Here is an 18,685-nt window from a genome sequence, read left to right as displayed (position 1 = left end):
CTGTCTCTGCAAAAATATATATACTAGCAGACTGTCCTCAATTTTCTATTTTGCCCCATGGTTTTATAAATATTTCACACACAATTTCCTCACTTTAGGCGGTGGATTTTTTTTTTGGTGTGTTGATGTGTGAGGTGAGAAATGCAAAAGAAACAAGAAAGAGGGCGAAAATTGTATTGTTTGTCTGTAAGAACTTTTTGGAATTTTATATTAAGTTTGGAGTATCTCGACTGAAGAACTAAATGCAAATTTACGCTTCACTAGCAGCAGATTTTTCTGTTTGACTGTGTTCTTGTTTTTTTTTTGTCGACGCAGATGAGATGGATAAATTCATGATGTGTATTGAAATGTCCAATACGGGAGTTGGTATTGTCTTATTGGATGACATCACTTAAAATTTGAGGTGGAATTTGCCTATGGAAATATTTCCAGTTGGAAATTTTGATAGGTTGGAAAAAGATTGCTTTATTTTAATCCTATACCCATTCCGTTAATAATAAAGTGAAATTCATGTTAGGGGTAATCGAGGCAGAATTAGACAGTAGGGTGTTATTTTCCTTAGAAAGAATAGCTCCCTCTCTATGAAATATTTATCAATCTGACTTTAACATGTTTTTCTCAAATTATAAATAAATATAAAATTATTATGTCTTAACATCATAGGGAGCTATTTAATTTAGTAAGGGAGGGTGGGGCATTTTCATGCACTTGAAGATGATGAAAGTTCGTTAAAATGTGTTCCATTTTCAATCTAAGCTCCACGTGTAAGGCAAAATATTTTTGGTAACGGAAAAAAAACTTTGTTATTTAAAAATTTAATTTTGATCAGTAAAGCATTATTTTTTTTTTCGGAAAGTAATCTAATAGGTTTTATACAGTAAGAGAAATACTTTTAATTTTTCCTTCATAAAAACTTGAATCTTTCTCTACTTTTGAAAATCTAAATTGAGCTGGAAAGCAAATTAAGTAGGGGTCCTCTGATACCTGAGAATTTTTCAATTAGCAATTTGTTATAGGAAATTCATCACTCTAGTTTTGCTAAAACTTATACATATTTGTCTACTGAAGGTAAACGTGTTTTTCCAGCCATTTTCTAAAATTGGAATTAGAATGGAAATTTAAGGATTACAAAAGTGGCCTAAATTAATAACTGGCCGAAATTTGGTATAGTTACCATATAGGTTAAATTTTGATTTATGCTTAATCAAAATTTACCTCGATTTATGCTTTAGGGCAGAATAACATTTACAGTAAAATGCTCACCGTATTACCTTATCTCATACTCGATAGCAACGGGTGAAAATAATGTAAGAACATCGAAAAAATAAAACTAAAATACGATAAACAGTGAGCAAAGAAAACTGTACGAGAAATCAATCGTACAGTATTTTTTGCTCACCTTTTATCGAATTTTCGTTTAATTTCTTCAATTTTCTTACATTATTTTCACCTAGTGCCACCGATTATGAGATAACGGTAATGGAAAATTTGCGTAAGAATTGCAATGTAAATGCGTAAATTAACGAAATATGGTGAGGCTACGGCGAGCATTTTATTGTCAATGTGATTCTGCCCTTATTGCGAGCCCTCGTAGGTGAATGATATATCAACTTGACACATTTTTATAGGAAATTATTTCTTTATAGCTTTGTCGAATGTTTTTTTTTTCTATTTTAATAAGAAAAGTGTTTATCAATGACTTTCCAAAATTAGTTTTCTGTAAAAAAGGCTTCGCCGATTTAAAATAAGCAAGAAAGGCGAACTGGCGACAAGTAATTATATGTTCCACCAGTGCTTGAAAATAAATAAGGCTTATTTCTTCTTTCGATGTCCACTTTATTCATGAAAACATGATTATGGACATGATTAGACTTGACTTAACTGAATGGGATAATTAAATGCATATATTTTGAAAGATAATGTACTGGACAGATTTACGACTTAAGCCAAGAGACGGCCTATCGTAATTATAATCAAAATAATGATTAGACTATATTCCTTCAGTCTTCCACAAAGACGTCTCTTGACTTAAACCGTTATAATTAAATATAATGATAAGATTACATATTCATCAGTTTCTGACTAATTCGTCTCTCGGTTTAAACCGGGAAACGGCTTAGTTAGTGAGAAATAGATGGGAATTTAGTCTAACCATTATTTTGATTATAATTATACGTTAAACCGTCTCCCGGCTTAAATCGTAAGTGTCCAGCACATAAGCTAATCTAGGGCATAAATCTCACTCTTTTATTTTGGAAGATATTGAATTGATATATTGTTAATTATTAATTGAGATATTGTTATATCTGTACTGTTAGCAGGATTTAAAGGAATTTTTAACATTTTCAAAACAAATAGGGTGGAGTCTACATTTCTGGATGTTATACATTTATGGACATCGTACAAAAATCTTAAGTTCATACGTAAAACAGACTTAGAAATTTATAAAATTATTAGATTAATAATAATAATCATAATATATTTCTGATTCATGTCCCTGTACAAACATTAACAATAATGGGGCTGTACATAAATAATGGGGTGTGTACATTATGATGTAATTACCATTTTTTTTTTGATTTTTCGAAATCTGTTTAATGTAATAACTTAAGATTTTTGCGTTGTCCATAAGTGTGTATAACATCCATAAGTGTACAGACTCCACGCTAGGGTATAATGGGCTAATTTGGAATCGGACTTAAATTAAACTTTTAAGATTGCCTAACTGTTTTACATGGGCAAAAGATAAAGACCACGAAGCAGCAGCCACGAATGTAGTGTAGGGCTTATACTTCTACGAGACCTTATTTTTCTCTTTGTCAATCTAAAATAGAGAAAAAATTTCAAAATTTTACTTTAGGTCTCCTTTTAAACTATTCAATTATAGGGTAAAAGGACCATTTGATGCCACGCGTAATAAAGTTTTATGTCTCTTCAATGTTTTGTAATTTTAGGACTGGCAAAATCAAAGTGTTTGATTAATATTTTATAATGTACTTCTAAAATATCTAAATAAGTAAATAAAAATATCAATTTATTAGTTATTAATTTGTTTTAATTCACAAAGAAATATTTAATAATTTTATTTAATGATTTATATTTATCCATTAATTTTTACAAGAAATCGTTTAGGGGGGATTGGACGCCTTTCAATTGGAATACCCTTGAGATAGGGCTTTTTTCTGCTGTTTTTAAATTGACATAAACTTTACAATGATGTAATTAAGCGCGACAAACCAATTGTAAAGCTAAATTACATTATGATAAACCGGAATTCCTTTTAATAATACAAGAAAAACGACCAATTTCAAAGGTACCCTAATTCAAAAGTGTTCCACTTTCCCCTACCGCAAATATTTTTTTATTTAAATGTCAGATATAATAATTGCATAAGTACAACGGATTGCCTGACAAAATTGAAAATATTCTTTATTTATAAATTGAGGGATTTTAAATGGAGTGTCTCTCTAATATTAAATAACTAATTGCTTTTAATTCAAAACGAAAATTGTTATCATAATAATTTTTTTACTTATCGGATATGCATGAAGTGCATAATTTTATAAATTTTTATTCCTAAAATGTTATCCCTGTGCCTTTTTTTAATAACTTGGCTTCTTCCTAGCGCTTATATCGAGTTGATTATCTAATTATAGTGACATATTTTTCAAAGGTATGGTCATTGCAATTAGAAATATGTATTAGTATTTATTGTTATCCGGTGGCCAATATATTCAAAACAATTATGATCTTAAACTTCTGCTAAACTTGTAAAAATGGTGAAAATTATTGTACGACAATGACCGAAACAGCAATGGTACGGACAATCATAAAAATTTTATTAACACTAATTGATTGTTTGAGAGAAATGAAAGTATTGAATTTGATAAAGTGTGAACACAAAGCTTTTATTTTGTATCAAAGGCAATGTTATCAAATTACGAATTAAAATTTTTTATAATTCCTCATAAAGGATTCCAAAAATTCTTTAGAACTTCCCATTTTATTGATAATACCCTCGTTTGTCTTTCACAATAAAAGCTACAAAATTTTAACGTTCCTGACAGCATTGAGCATGTAAAAATTACTTGTTTTTATAAAAGTTTTTGGGCCATGTTATGAGTACAGACAGAACATGTTTAATAGCTGTTTATACTTTTGATGAATTCTATTGTTTGTTTAAAATGTTTTAATTGTTTGTAAACATTGGATTTTGAAATTTAATATTTGGGTTTTGTTTATATGTACAATATTCCCTATTAATGCGATCTATTGCTTTTGTTGTTTTGAGACAATATTTTCTTTCAATAAAAGATAAAGCGTGTTTAGATAAATGGATTCTGTATACTAAGTTTTTTTTAAAATGCTAATACAAAGGCTTTATAGCATTTCTATATTACATATTGAATTATTTTCACATAATTTTTGAAGATTTCAATAAAATAATTGGTTATATTATAAAATAATTGTAAACGGTTTTACCGTTCGTACGCTTTTCTTTAATTCTAGCTTTTAAGGATGATTTTTACTCTTTTACCTATCAAACATGGCAAATAGAACGGGTGAAGGTTATCCTTAAGTGCTGAAATTAAAAAAAAAAACTTATATACGGCAGTGGGGTGGCATAGTTACCCGTAGTGGCATGAGTGGCATACTTATCTACGGTAAATATTTTGTCAAAATTAATTTTTTTCAGCTCAGAAATTGTGATGTTTTATAAATTACAAGCTTACCTCAAAATCATGTTTCAAATTAAAAGCAACTCAAAGAAGTTTAACATTTCCATTGTGACTTTAGTATTATGAAGTTTGATTAGACCTTAAGAAATTTAACTCCAAATTTAATGATATTGAAGAATACCCCTTAATTCAGATATAAAAATAAATTTAAGATCAAACTTTGATATTTAGTGTTTCAAGTTTTAGTAATATATTCTTAAATATATAATAAGGTGGGGTAACTGGATCGTTTTCCAAAGAGTGCGATTTAAACGCTTGTTTCTGGACTGATTAAATTCTTTTTTACTTCTTCTTAATCCATAGAATTATAATTTAAAAAAATATTATGTTGAAATAATAATCAGGAATAATACTTAGTATATTCCGTGAGTTGCAGTTGAAATTAGGAATAACAAAAAAAGGAACAATTATCCTTTAATTTCTTTGTTTTATTGTGGAGAAGACAATTTCACGGTAGAATGCGTGAAAGTGCGTGCCCCAAAGCGGGTCAATTTTACGCAAAAATGGATGGAACAGTTAATAGGAAATAAAAATTTGCGTTTATTTAAAACTTGAGATTCTAGAACAGATTTAAATGGTTATTTTGAGGCTTTCTAAAACATTAAATACACGAAAAACAAATTTGAGTATTTTTTGTTATATTTTTAAAGTCCGAAAACTTAAGATATTGTTATGATACCTTGCTAATTGCTCAATTTTCTACTAGTGTTATACTACTTCTAGACATTGAAAAGATGATTATAACGCTTTAGATCGTGTTTTTTTTAGTGTAAGAGTCCTATTTGTTACGATATTTAAATTATGATAATAAAAATAGCCAAAGTGAAATTTAAGAAGCCAAAATCCCGAACACCAGAATCTCGAAAGTCAAAATCCCGATTAGGTTGAAATCCCGAATATAGCAAAAATCCTAAATGGGTCAAAATTTTGAAAAACCAAAATTCAGAATTTTTAAAAGTATCTAGCTATTCTCACGACTGCCCCCCGCTTGTTGGAGACAAAAGTTAATTTTCTGAGTTTTGGACAATTATTCTATACATTATCCTCTCATTTTGAAAATTTGGGATTTCGTTTTTCAAGATTTTGGATTTTAGAATTTTGGATTTTAGGATTTTGGCTTTCAGGATTTTGGCTTTTGGGATTTTGAATTTCGGAATTTTGGCTTTCGAGTTTTTGCATATCTGGTTTTTTTTTATTTCGGGATATTGGATTTCGGGATTTTGCATTTCAAGATTTTGGATTTTCGGCACTTTGGCTGACAAAAGGAGTTTAATACCTCCTTAGTAGCACAAAGGTTTTTGTCTTCTTCCTATCAAAGAGATAAGAAAATTATGCAGTAATTGAAACTGCCACTGCGTTTAATTGCACAACCTCCCCTACAAATAATTTTTACTGCTCGAATCCTACGAAGAGAGCAGTATATAATCCCTCGATTTTTTCACATCCCCGAATTTCCACCTTCCACCCCCCGGAGACCACTTTTGTCAAGAAATCTACACGTTTAAGACGATTTCTGAGAAATGTCGTCACGCTGTTTGTCCGTGTGTCCGTCTGTCCGTCTGTCCGTCCGGCTATCATCAGCTCTAGAGGCGAAACGGTTAGAGATAGAGATTTGGGACCTAAGGGGGACCCCCCAATAACTCGACCCAAGGATCGTTAACATGCCCCTCATTTCTCCCCCACCCCTCGCCTTCCCCACCTAAACTGTTTTTTTGGGATTGCTCGAAAATGCGTCTCGCGATTTTCTTTCATTTTTGGATATGTTTTAGGAATTACCCAGGCGAACATTTCGTCCATATACGAAAACACCGTTGAATCATTCCTATAATAATGGTTTTTCAAGGTCAAAGGTTAAAAAGACACTAGAGAGTGCATTTATCAAGCGAATGGGGTCATATTTGGGCTCGTTGGAAAGGTCTTGGAATTCCCGACCAAACTGAACCGGTTCCAATCGGTTTTGAATCGGTTATGAACCGGTTCATAACTGATAAAAAAATTTTATCTGAAAATCAATCCTATTACTTTTAAAACTATTTTGCGGGATCTTTTGAGAGATTTATGAATCGGTTCAAATCGGTTGAGAACCGGTAAACGGTAAATGATGCGAAAGTACTTTTGCGGTATAGCATCTAATACCAGCTTTAGACTGGAAGTTTAGCCCAGTTCCCAAAGGCCTCAAAAATTTAAATAACAAACAATTTTGTTGATTTTTTAAAATCCAATGGATAATTTGCCCTTAATGTGTATTCCTAAGCAATAATTTCTTCAAAAATCTTGCATGATAAGGAATTAAAGGATTTAAGTCATATGGCTAAGCCTTAGGTCTGAAGCCCGTATAAGTCACGAGTTCGAGCAATTCGCAAAGCCTGGGACGCTTTGTCATCCCTTTTTATGGTGTTTTAAAGATTTGTAGCTTTAAGATTTAATCAGAAATTGAACTATAATAAATATAGTAACTTTGTTATGTTTTGTATGCAACAGCTTTAATATGAATTTTAAGATATGCATAACAATTGGCAAAATACCAAGGATGATATAAAGTTAATTTTTATTTCTTCAAAGAATGACAAAAGTTTCATCACAACTTTGAAAACTATGCCAAGTACTTCCTGTCTGTATTGCTTCTTGTGCAAAACACCTGAGAAATTTTGGCAAATTTTTTGAAGTGGGTGAAAATGCAACAATTTGAAAGATATTATGGACATTGGTAATTAACATGAACACTCCAAAGTACTAATAAATGGGTATTTAAGTAAATAATCAGCAACACTTTCATTCTCTCTGTACAGAGTGGGAATTATGTGAAATGGACATGAAAAGAGTTGGAGGAAAAAAAAAACTGTTGAAGATTGGGAAAGAAGGAAAATCGTCGTGTCTTGCAATACTTTGGCATGGCTCGTGCGAATACTTTTTTTTTCTTTTAATACTCTTTCTTGGCACGTAAAGTGCTGTGATTGTTGGATCAATAGCCGTTTACTTTTTGGGAGAATTCTTTTTATTTTTGTGGGTCGACTTTTCCGGGTCAATGAATGCTGGGGAGGAAATGCTGTGACCTTCAATGATTTGAGGACTTTTTCCGTAGGTCTGAAAAAATTCCTTGCCGGGTATCCTGCCCTGTTCTACATCAATGGAGACTATGTCCATGTAAATACATATCTATCGGCCTCTCCGGATGATCCGTCTGGAGTTACAAGTGGTCGACGGGATTATACGCAAGAGGCCAAGGAATACTTTAAGAATAAACTCCTGATGTATGGACTTGGGACAGAAGTACCCATCCGGAGTCTCCTGGGCCATCGGAGTCAGGCATCACCGCAAGTTCGACATATTTCTGGGCAGCACATAAAGGAGTTCACGGACTTTCTCTCCAAGCATCCGGATACATTTACCGTGATTGAGGAACATGTGATGCTCGTGGAGACTGATGATCTCAAGGATATTCCTGTTGGTGAGCGACTCCATCTGCCACAACCCTCAATCGATACAATTGCCACGCAACAGTTGCTCGACTTTTTTGCTCACTGGATCGAAAACAAAGGTATTACTTATAATATTGAAGAATATATGAAACAACACGAAAATTTTATATTATTTTTCTCTATAAAACAAACTAATATTGAGGGGGAGAGCGAGAGAGAGATTATTGGATTGAAATTTCACTTGGCATATGAAAGAAATGGTAGAAGAAGAAAAAAAAACATTTTGTCGATGTTTATGTAATTACAGCATTTGAAATATTTTGAGTCTCTGTGGAATACTGACCATGGAGATTACTTTTATCAAAAAGTAGAAATTTTTCGTTGAGCCAAAAAGTTGTTGTGTGTACGCAAGAAATTGGCCTTTGTCATGGCCAATTGTCTTTCTGTAACGTATTTCTTTTCTGAATTTAATCAATTTTCTAATTGATTTAACGAAGCAAATACCCCACATTTTTTAGCAGCTGTCAGAGTTGGGAAATTTTGTAGATGAAAAAATTAAATTTAATTTGCAATTTGAATTAATTAAAAAAAAATCAAATAGTGAAAATTTTAGCCAAAAATTTGCAAAATGATTTTATTCTGATTTGTCTTTAATTGAATTCAGGTTAATAGTTTTCTTTTCGGTATTTACAATTCTAATTCCTTTTAATGCACCCATCGTCGTCTTAGCGTTGCTCCTAACCTCTAGGAGAAATTAGAACATATTTAGAGGATCTGGCGTACCAATTGCTTAAATAAACAAATAAACAGAGATTTGGTAAATGGTATCACAGCATGATACCATTTATCAAGTCCGTGATTAACATTTTGGAGGGAAATGGAGATTTAATAAATGGTATCACGGTATGATACCATTTATCATGTCCGTGATTAACATTTTGGTGCGATATGGAGAATTAAAAAATGGTAGCACGGCGTGATACTATTTAGCACGTCTGTGATTAACATTTTGCGGCGAAATGGAGATTTGATAATTGGTATCACGGCATGATGCCATTTATCACGTCCGTGATCGACATTTTGGAGCGAAATTGAGATACGATAAATTGTAGCTCGGCGTGATACTATTTAGCACGTTCGTGATTAACATTTTGGAGCGAAATGGAGATTCGATAAATGACATTACGGCATGATACCATTTATCACGTTCCTGAGCAACACTTTGGAGCGATATGGAGATTTGATAAATGGTATTACGGCGTGATACTATTTAGCACGTTCGTGATTAACATTTTGGAGCGAAATGGAGATTCGAGAAATGATATCACGGCATGACACCATTTATCACGTCCGTTATTAACATTTTGGAGCGAAATGGAGATTTTATAAATGCCATCACGGCATGATACTATATATCACGTCCGTGATTGATATTTTAGAGCGATATGGAGATTTAATAAATGGTATCACGGCGTGATGCTATTTAGCACGTCCGTGATTAACATTTTTAGCGAAATGGAGATTCGATAAATGGTATCACAGTATGATACCATTTAGCACGTCCGTGATTAACATTTTGTGGGGAAATGGAGATTCGATAAATGGTAGCACGGCGTGATACTATTTAGCACGTCCGTGATTAATATTTTGGAGCAAAATGGAGATTTGGTAAATGGTAGCACGGCGTGATACTATTTAGCACGTTCGTGATTAACATTTTGGAGCGAAATGGAGATTCGAGAAATGATATCACGGCATGACACCATTTATCACGTCCGTTATTAACATTTTGGAGGGAAATGGAGATTCGACAAATGGTATCACGGCATGATACCATTTATCACGTCCGTGATCAACACTTTGGAGCGATATGGGGATTTGATAAATGGTATCACGGCGTGATACCATTTATCACGTCCGTGATCAACACTTTGGAGCGATATGGGGATTTGATAAATGGTATCACAGTGTGATACCATTTATCACGTCCTTAATTAACATTTTGGAGCAATATGGAGATTTGATAAATAGTAGCACGGCGTGATGCTATTTAGCACGTCCGTGATTAACATTTTGCAGCGAAATAGAGATTCGATAAATGGTAATACGGCATGATACCATTTATCACGTCTGTGATTAATATTTTGATGTTATGCAGTGATTTGATAAATAATGCCACGTTGTGGTAGTATTTATCACGGACGTGATTAATATTTTGAAATCAATATATTAAGGATTTTGTTAAATAATATTACGCCGTATTAATATACATTAAGGACGTGACTTCTTTGCTTTGAATATCATGAGCGTGATAATATTTATTTTAAATGTGTTTATTAACACATTTATTAATTATTATTATTAATCATATTAATAATAATATTATTAATATTTTTATTAAGCACGTCTGTATCACGGCTCATGGTTGATTTTGATCTCGCGTGCTTTTCTCTGAGTTTTTCTTGAATGCAAGAAAAATAATAGATAAATGAAGATTGACTTAGCGGCCACTGCCGTCTTAGAGTTGGTGACCTCCCTCAGATTAAAACGGTGAAAACGATCTTTCACAAATTGTTATATTCTGGTAACTCACTTCATATTTAGAAAAGAAGAAAATACAAAACAAATTAAAGAAAAAATATAGTTAAGTTCAAAATAGATTAGAGGAAAATGGGGCTATTTTAAACTGTGGAAATACATTGATATACGATTTATCGCATAATTTTTAAAGAAACTAAATTACATTACTTCCATAACATTATAAACACTGTTCTATAGAAAATTATGCTTTTACATTTTTATCCTTGATAAGACTCTAATTATTTTGCATTAAGTCTTCAAAGCAAGAATTTAAGAAAATTTAGTTTTAGTTTAGGATTTTCCTGTATAGTCGCTAAAATTTTCAATTTTGGGATTGCATGCACTATTGACATTTTATAGATTTATAGTCAGAAATTGTTTAATATTTCTTATTGTTCGGTTTTTGTTTTTAATTTTATATATTTGTGTAGAGAACAAATATAAAAATGCTTAAAATAATGGGATAAAAATATCATTTATTCATCTTTACAGGGTTAACACTTGAAAGTATTTTCATGGTTTTATTCGTAATATTTGTCGTGGTGATTTTAATGAGCATGTGACCACTTGGAAGTAAATAATAAATCCAATAAGAAAACTTAAATGAATGATTTCAATCGTAAGAACGAATCTTAATTTTTTCAATACTAAAAGTCCATTGAATTTTTCATATTTTGTGAAATATGTTTCTCTGAAAAAACTTGCAAGGTGAATTTGAATTTGCTTCGCAATAAAAATTTAAAAATGAATAAATTCACAGAAAATCAAACATTTAAATAAAAAGAATTCGAACTGCTGCAGTCTTAATAAAATATGCATAAGAAGCTTCGAAATATAAAAAAGACAACCAAAGTTTTGGAGCTTTCTGAAATATTCTCATTTTAGATTGTGTTTTCTTGAATAATAAAATATCTCCATTAAATGAAAATGGAAGCTTTATTGAGCCGAAATTATTCGTTATTGTGCAAGCTTTAAAGTTTGTCAATTTCAAACTTTAAGAATTAGAGAATTCTAGTGAATTGATTAAGCTGAAAGTTTGAAATTGAGTATGAAAATGACAAAACAAGTATTTGACTATGAAAGAAAAATACAGTATTTACTTTTCATATCGCAGAAAAGCAGAAATGGCCTTTATACAAATTTTTCAATTAAGCTAAAATGGCTAAATGCGGAATGCTCGAACTCACGAGATAGAACTCTCTGTGAATTAATTTTTAGCATTATCTCTTGGTGCTTACTGGTCTACTATAGAGATTAAATTGATTCAAGAATCACAAAATCATTTAAAAATAAAAAGTGTGATTATGTAAGAATCACAACTAAAAATAAGACACACATGATTATTCTAGAATGTTCTCTGGCATGACTTACAGGCATACGGACAAACAAAAAATGTGAATACGAGAAAGATAAGTCGTTTACGGATATATACCTGATTTATTACTGATTTCAAAACCTTTTCAAAAAATCCAAATTTAAACAAATCGGTTGAAAAATAGACTCTCTAAAATAGTAAAAAACTTTTTCCTTCAAAAATTTAAAATGGCGATTTTTTAGGTCATAGGTATGTTTGGACGAAATGTTCGCCTGGATCACCTCCAAAACATATCCAAAAGTAATAAAATACTCCGTTCCGAAATAAGTTCTACGTTTGGGAAAAATATTCTTGTTCCGAAATAGATCATACTTTTGGGAAAAAAAATGGATTAACACTTGGAAGGACCCTTAGTGGCAGCCGCTGCCAATTTAGTTTTCAATGTTATTTTTTATAATGAAGAATATATCATTTCGCCTGGAGGCCTGATTGAATGCGTGAAGAATTTATCTGGCTGTTTTTTCGTTATAAAATTTTTAATAAAAATTAAATATTAATGTAAATATATTGCAAAAACAAAAAACTGCACTCGGAAGGACCAAGTGGCAGTTGCTGCCATTTGCATTTTATATGGGAGTTTCACGTTCTGCAGATGTAATTTTCTTGATTGTTAGTAAGCCTTAAAAGAACAAACTGAAAGTGTTTTTGCAAATGATTGAGAAGAATTATAGGAGAAAGTGACATGGCTTTGAATGCGTCAGTTTTTGAATGCTTCAATTTTTCTCTTATTTCCCAAAGCTAAAAATCCATTTTGTTAAGCGAATATATATTTGTTAATAGAAAATAGTTAATAGCATTAACTATTGTTGATAAAGTAGAATTTTTGCTTTGGAAAATAAGAGAAAAATTGAAACATTCTAAGGCTGCCGCATTCAAAGGCAGACACCTTTCCCTTACTCCATGATTCTGATAAAGATGAAAACATCGAATGGTTAAAAATCTTTAGATACAGTACAGTACCCAAGGAGATGAAATTTCTGATTCAGACATCAGAAAAGAACTGACTAAAACTCCGAATGTTTAAATATAAGTAAAAATATCAAAATATTATGTAAAATTCGATAAATGGCAGCGGCTGCCACTGGTCCTTCCGTGACACTTTTAGTTAGGGTTCTACGAAGTGTTAAGGATCTTTGTCGTCCTTGTTAACATGATTCCACTGCACAAAACCACCAAATTCATTCACAGAATCAACTTGTCCAAGATTTCATAATACTTGTTTTGAATGCAACATGAAATTAAATCACTTTTCTATCCTTTTTAAATGTAATAGTTCACAAATATTTTTTATTAACCTTTTAAATGGATGTATTTAAATGGATGTCTTTCGATTTTGACTGCGAACTTAATAATATTTCACAAATTATGCCGAAAAATCAAACAAAACACTTTGATATTTTCCTAGTTTCCATAAGAAACAGAGAAAATGACAACTACCGTGTCAAGGTTATGAATATCACGCATGCAATACATTTTTTAAATTCTTCTTGCAAGTCACCCTTTGATTGTTTAATAATGACTTTTGCATTTTTAACTTCTCAAATAATCACACAATTAGGTTTAATAATCTTTTTATCGAAAATTGAAATATTTAATTGGTTTATTATCAAGTTTTTAAGAAGGTGTCTCACATTCCACACTGCTTTGTCCAACTTTCCAAACTGTCTCGCTTTCCACTTTTTACCCTATATATTTTAAAATTTGTAGGATTCACATAACTTCCTAAAGCCTCCGGCACATTTTTGAGATCAGGCAAATTTTCGAATTTGAATTTTGCTGTTTAAATCAAAATTGAATATGTTTTGATGGGCCCCGGTCAAAATCCCGAAAGCCAAAATCCCGAAAATCAAAATTCCGTACCACGATTGCATCCACGCTTGCTGAAGGCAAAGGGAAATTTTTTGTGTCTTGGGAAATCATTCTAAATATTTTACTAGATATAATTTCATCCCTTTCAGGATTTTGAACATTTGGGATTTTGGCTTTCCGGATTTTAGCATTTTCGGAATTTTGACGTTCGGAATTTTGGCTTTTGGGAATTTGACAGCCTTCGTGATTTAATGTTTACGAGAAGAAGAAGAGTGGGAAAGAGTGAGATAACATATGCAATAAGTTTGAGAAAGAAAGTGATATGAATTTTGATTTGATCAATTTTTCCTGATCTAAAAGGCTGTAGCAGATGAATAAAATTTTTGACCAAATTTAATTTTAGAATTAAATTAATAGCACTTTAGTAGCACTTTACTATATGTGACATTCAAGTAGGGTGGAATCACCACTTCTCGCTAGTGCCCCACTTCTCGCCACTTATATTGAAATCGCTATTTTTCACGATTTATGAAATAATTGAGCCTCAAATTTATTTTTTATTTTTATTGCTATTACGAATAGAGTCGAAAAATAATTATTATTATTCGTTTTGGATTTGAGATTTTGAGCATTATTTAGAGCAATATTTTAAGCAAGTGCCATCAAATTTTCATCGAAGAAAATTTACGTTTTTGGATAAATAATCTGTCAGTTAAATATTTAATTACATTCGTAGAATACATAAAATTTGTATTTATTTAATTAATATTTCATTTAATATTACTTTTATGTAAAAATGAGGCATAGCGGAAAGTGGTAATATTTTGAATTGATTTTACCACCTGTCTCCATTGTTTTTCAATAGGCGACACTAACTTCACTTCGCATATTCTCAGTTGTCAAATCTGTTTTTTTTTACTTTCTGCAACAGTCTATTAATTAGATTTCCTAAATAAAAGCGAAGAAAATTCATTTAAAGTGAGTAATAATATGGTGGTCATGAGAAAAAAGAAATGCTGAATGTATTGTTTGCATAATAATTGCCCAAAGTAACAGAGTTTGGAAGTTTTCAAGACGGTGGCGAGAAGTGGTTACAAAACTGGCGAAAAGTGGTAAAAAGTGGCGATGAAGTGGTTATTTATGCATTGTTAACAAAAATCATTTTTTTAAGTATTCCAGCGTTAAATTTGAGTACTACTTTCTTGACGAATCTGGAGCCAATACATCTGAGTAACTTTGTGTCAAATTTGAGTTCTCTTGTAATCAGGGTTCAAAAGTTATAATTAAATTAATTTCACATTTTCTCTAAAGTGGCGATAAGTGGTTACTCCACCCTACTGCAAAATTATTTAAAAAATTCATTAAATTAGTTAATTTTAAAAATAAACACTGAGGCCTTTAAAGGGGTAAAACGGTAAGGATTTGAAGGTGCATGTGTAATAGCCTTTAAGCAATATATTCTTGCTCATGTTTGTAATTGAAATGACAAGCTTTAAAATCCAATTGATATTCAACTCACGGTTAGATACTTGAGTTTTCTGAAGAGTAGAGAGTAGAGAGAGAGAGAGTTACCTTACGGAATTCTATCACATATTTTTCTGAATACATAAATAGTTCCCAAATGCTTTCTCATTCTTTTCCTCTAAAAATTTCAACCATTTCTCTTAGTTAGAAAATTTATGCCAATTATGCAAAGAATAGCTGATATTAAAAATACAGCTGTTTAATTTAAAATGCTGATTCGGATGTTTTTCTTTTTTTTTGGCTCGATTTGTGTCAGACTTTTGTAATGCATAATTCATTTGTGTGTGTAATGTTTGTTTTTTAGGGCCAATTTTGGTTGATCAGCTCTTCCACATTGTAACTTCCAAATTTCCTGAGGAGATGTGGTTGCGAATGTTCAAGACACCGAGTGATCTGTCTACATTCCTCAAACTCTTCTCCGATTGCTTCCACATTCAATCCAATCTAGTCACACTACTGCAGAAACCTCGACTGTCGGACGCACATATTCAGCAGGCACAGGCCAGGGCTAGGGATCATTTCAATAATAATGCCGCCACAAGGACTCAATCACCTCAAATGAGACTGCAGAATAATAATAATCTGATGGGTGGTGGGGGGTTGCAGCAGACTGTGGGGGATTTCAAGTTGAATGAACCAGTGACGAGTGGTAGCAGTAATTCACCGACGGTGAGCAATAAGAGTGAGCCAAATAGTGGATTTGACAGTTTGGTCCACGATGATGCCAAATTGGACAGTTTGTGCGATAGAAATTGTCCAAGTGGGACCATTGGGTCCTACTATACGAGTTCCACACCTCCGGCTCCAAGTGCACCGGTAAATCAGCCGGCGCAGGTGGTGCAGCCGCCGGCGGAGAAGCCTACAGCGAAGAATCAGACACTGAAGCAGAGAATCAACAGTTTGGTGATTAAGACACTGGCGGAGAATCTGGAGAAGGATAAGCAGGCAATGAGTGCTCTGCAGGGGGCAAATGCAAATCTGGGAGAGGGTGGAAAGTCATCTCAGAACTCCAGTCCCGTTCATGTCAATAATTACTTCGTGGGGGATACGTGGAAGATAAAAGTACTGCAAAACACTCGTGTTATTGCGACAATCAAGGAATGCTCCTTCGTCTGCGAAGCTATTCTAAAGTCCGCCGTCAATGATCAGGTGGTTATCAGTTTTGACTGCGAGGGCATTAATTTGGGGGCCAAAGGGCAACTGACTCTCGTGGAGATTGGTACAACGCGTGGCGAGGCTTTTATCTTTGACATTCTAACGTGTCCGGAAATGGTGTCCGATGGTGGATTGAAGACACTCCTTGAGAGTGAAAATGTCATCAAAATCATTCATGATTGCCGCAATGATTCCATCAATTTGTACAATCAATTTGGCATTTTGCTGAGAAATGTCTTCGATACCCAATCGGCTCATGCCATTCTGCAGCTTCAGAATCACGGGAAGCAAGTGTACAAGGTGAAAAATGTTTCACTGAATACACTGTGTGAGATGTATGGTGCACCAATTAATCCCATGAAGGATCAACTGAAGAATGTCTATCGCAGAGATCAAAAATACTGGGCCAGGAGACCACTATCACGCGATATGCTTCTCTATGCAGCCGGTGATGTCCTCGTGCTGATCAATGAGCAACTCTATGCAGCCATGGCAAGGTAAAGCTCTCATTCTTTATTTTTTTTTCTCACACAAAATCTGATTTTCAAATAAAAATCTATCATAATAATGGTGGAAAAAATATATCTTACGAGATTTCTCCACGCATGTTACATATCAAATGTATACAATTATCTTGTCGTGAGAGGGAGAAAGGGAAAAAATGGGGATAATTCATTGAGAGACTCACTGTGAATTACATTAATTTAGTTGTAAGGAGAGAAAATGGTAAATCCCACTTAATGTAGCATCTCTATAATCATTCCCATTTACTCCCTCTGGACTGTTTCGGCAAGGAGTGATAAATGGATCAGAGGTGAAATTTGTAGATTAAAGATCAGGTGAAATTGATAAGAGAGCAATTTATTGCAAATTCAATATTGTTGTCTTATATTTGACCTGGACGTTACTATTTAACCCTCTAATGGGTAAGACCGCCTCCAGGCGGTCTTCACAAAAATCACATTTACAGCGAAAATAAAAGTTCTATTTATTTAAAAGTGTTATAGTGTCCTCGGTAATAGTCTTATAAACATCTCTTGACAGTTTGAACTCATTTTGACTCTTCGTTTTGTTGCTATTCCCAGTTTTGTGTGACAGGTCAGAGAAAAAGCAACAAAAAATATTTGTGCAAAAAAACTCATTTCCAATTTCCATAAAAATACCGGTTTAAAGTTATCTGACGAAAATAAATTTATTTTTTACTGAAAGATATGTCATTCTACTTTGTATATTTTATTTAAAAAATTTGGAAAAAGTAAAAATATGAATTTTGGAAGCCAGGAGTTTCAAAAAAAATTTAATATTTTCTCACCTAGCGTCTAAAATAAAAGAGATAATGAAGAATGGTTGGTGTTTTCGACTTTATTGGATCATAATTATCCTAGAAAACATTGTTTTAGAACTTTTTTCGCATATTAAAGAAAACACCGTTAGAGGGTTAATATTAAATGCTATTTATTTATTTATTTATGATATGAAAATACATTTGAGCTTGCGCTTTTCGAAGTACACTGAGAGAAATCCGAAAAAGTTAAAATAATATTTCAGAAAAGTTAATTTTAACCTGCATTATTGATCCGAAATCGGTGTAAATATTATGCTTTCTAGGTGTAATATGGGTTAAAGTTACCCTTTTTCATGATAATTTTACACCTAGAAAAGTGTAAAACTAACATTAAAAAATGTTCATATATTTTTACACCTAAAAAGTGTTAAAGTTACGAAGAAAAAAAGTTAATCGCACCTCTTTTTCTCTCTCAGTGTACATATTACAGGAAAAATTGCGTATGCAATACAAGTGGCCAGGAAGCTAGAATTTGCACATTGAGAAAAAAACGGGGGTCCGATTAACTTTTTTTCCTTATAACTTTAACACATTTTAGGTGTAAAAATATTTCAACATTTTTTAATGTTATTTTACACCTTTTTAAGGGTAAAATTAACATGAAATAGCGTTAATTTAACCCCTAATACTCCAAAAAAGCATAATATTTGCACCGATTTCGGGTCAATACTCCAGGGCAGTGGCGTAGGACCGAAATTTGCTCACGGGGGGGGGGGGGGGGGGGGCAAGATTTTTTTTT

General features: G+C 32.6%; 1 protein-coding gene across 1 annotated transcript in view; it reads left to right on the top strand.

The window, feature by feature from the left end:
- LOC129804309 (uncharacterized) overlaps nucleotides 1–18,685 on the top strand; it is a 33,207-nt gene that overhangs the window by 4,011 nt on the left and 10,511 nt on the right. Inside the window, exons 2-3 of the mRNA XM_055851480.1 lie at nucleotides 7,822–8,277; nucleotides 15,751–17,098. Of these exons, the coding sequence (XP_055707455.1) occupies nucleotides 7,822–8,277; nucleotides 15,751–17,098 (1,804 nt within the window). The remainder of the gene's footprint in view (nucleotides 1–7,821; nucleotides 8,278–15,750; nucleotides 17,099–18,685) is intronic.

The sequence above is a fragment of the Phlebotomus papatasi genome, chromosome 2 (assembly GCF_024763615.1).
Source record: "Phlebotomus papatasi isolate M1 chromosome 2, Ppap_2.1, whole genome shotgun sequence".
Taxonomy (NCBI): domain Eukaryota; kingdom Metazoa; phylum Arthropoda; class Insecta; order Diptera; family Psychodidae; genus Phlebotomus; species Phlebotomus papatasi.
This window is presented reverse-complemented; position numbering and strand designations above follow the sequence as displayed.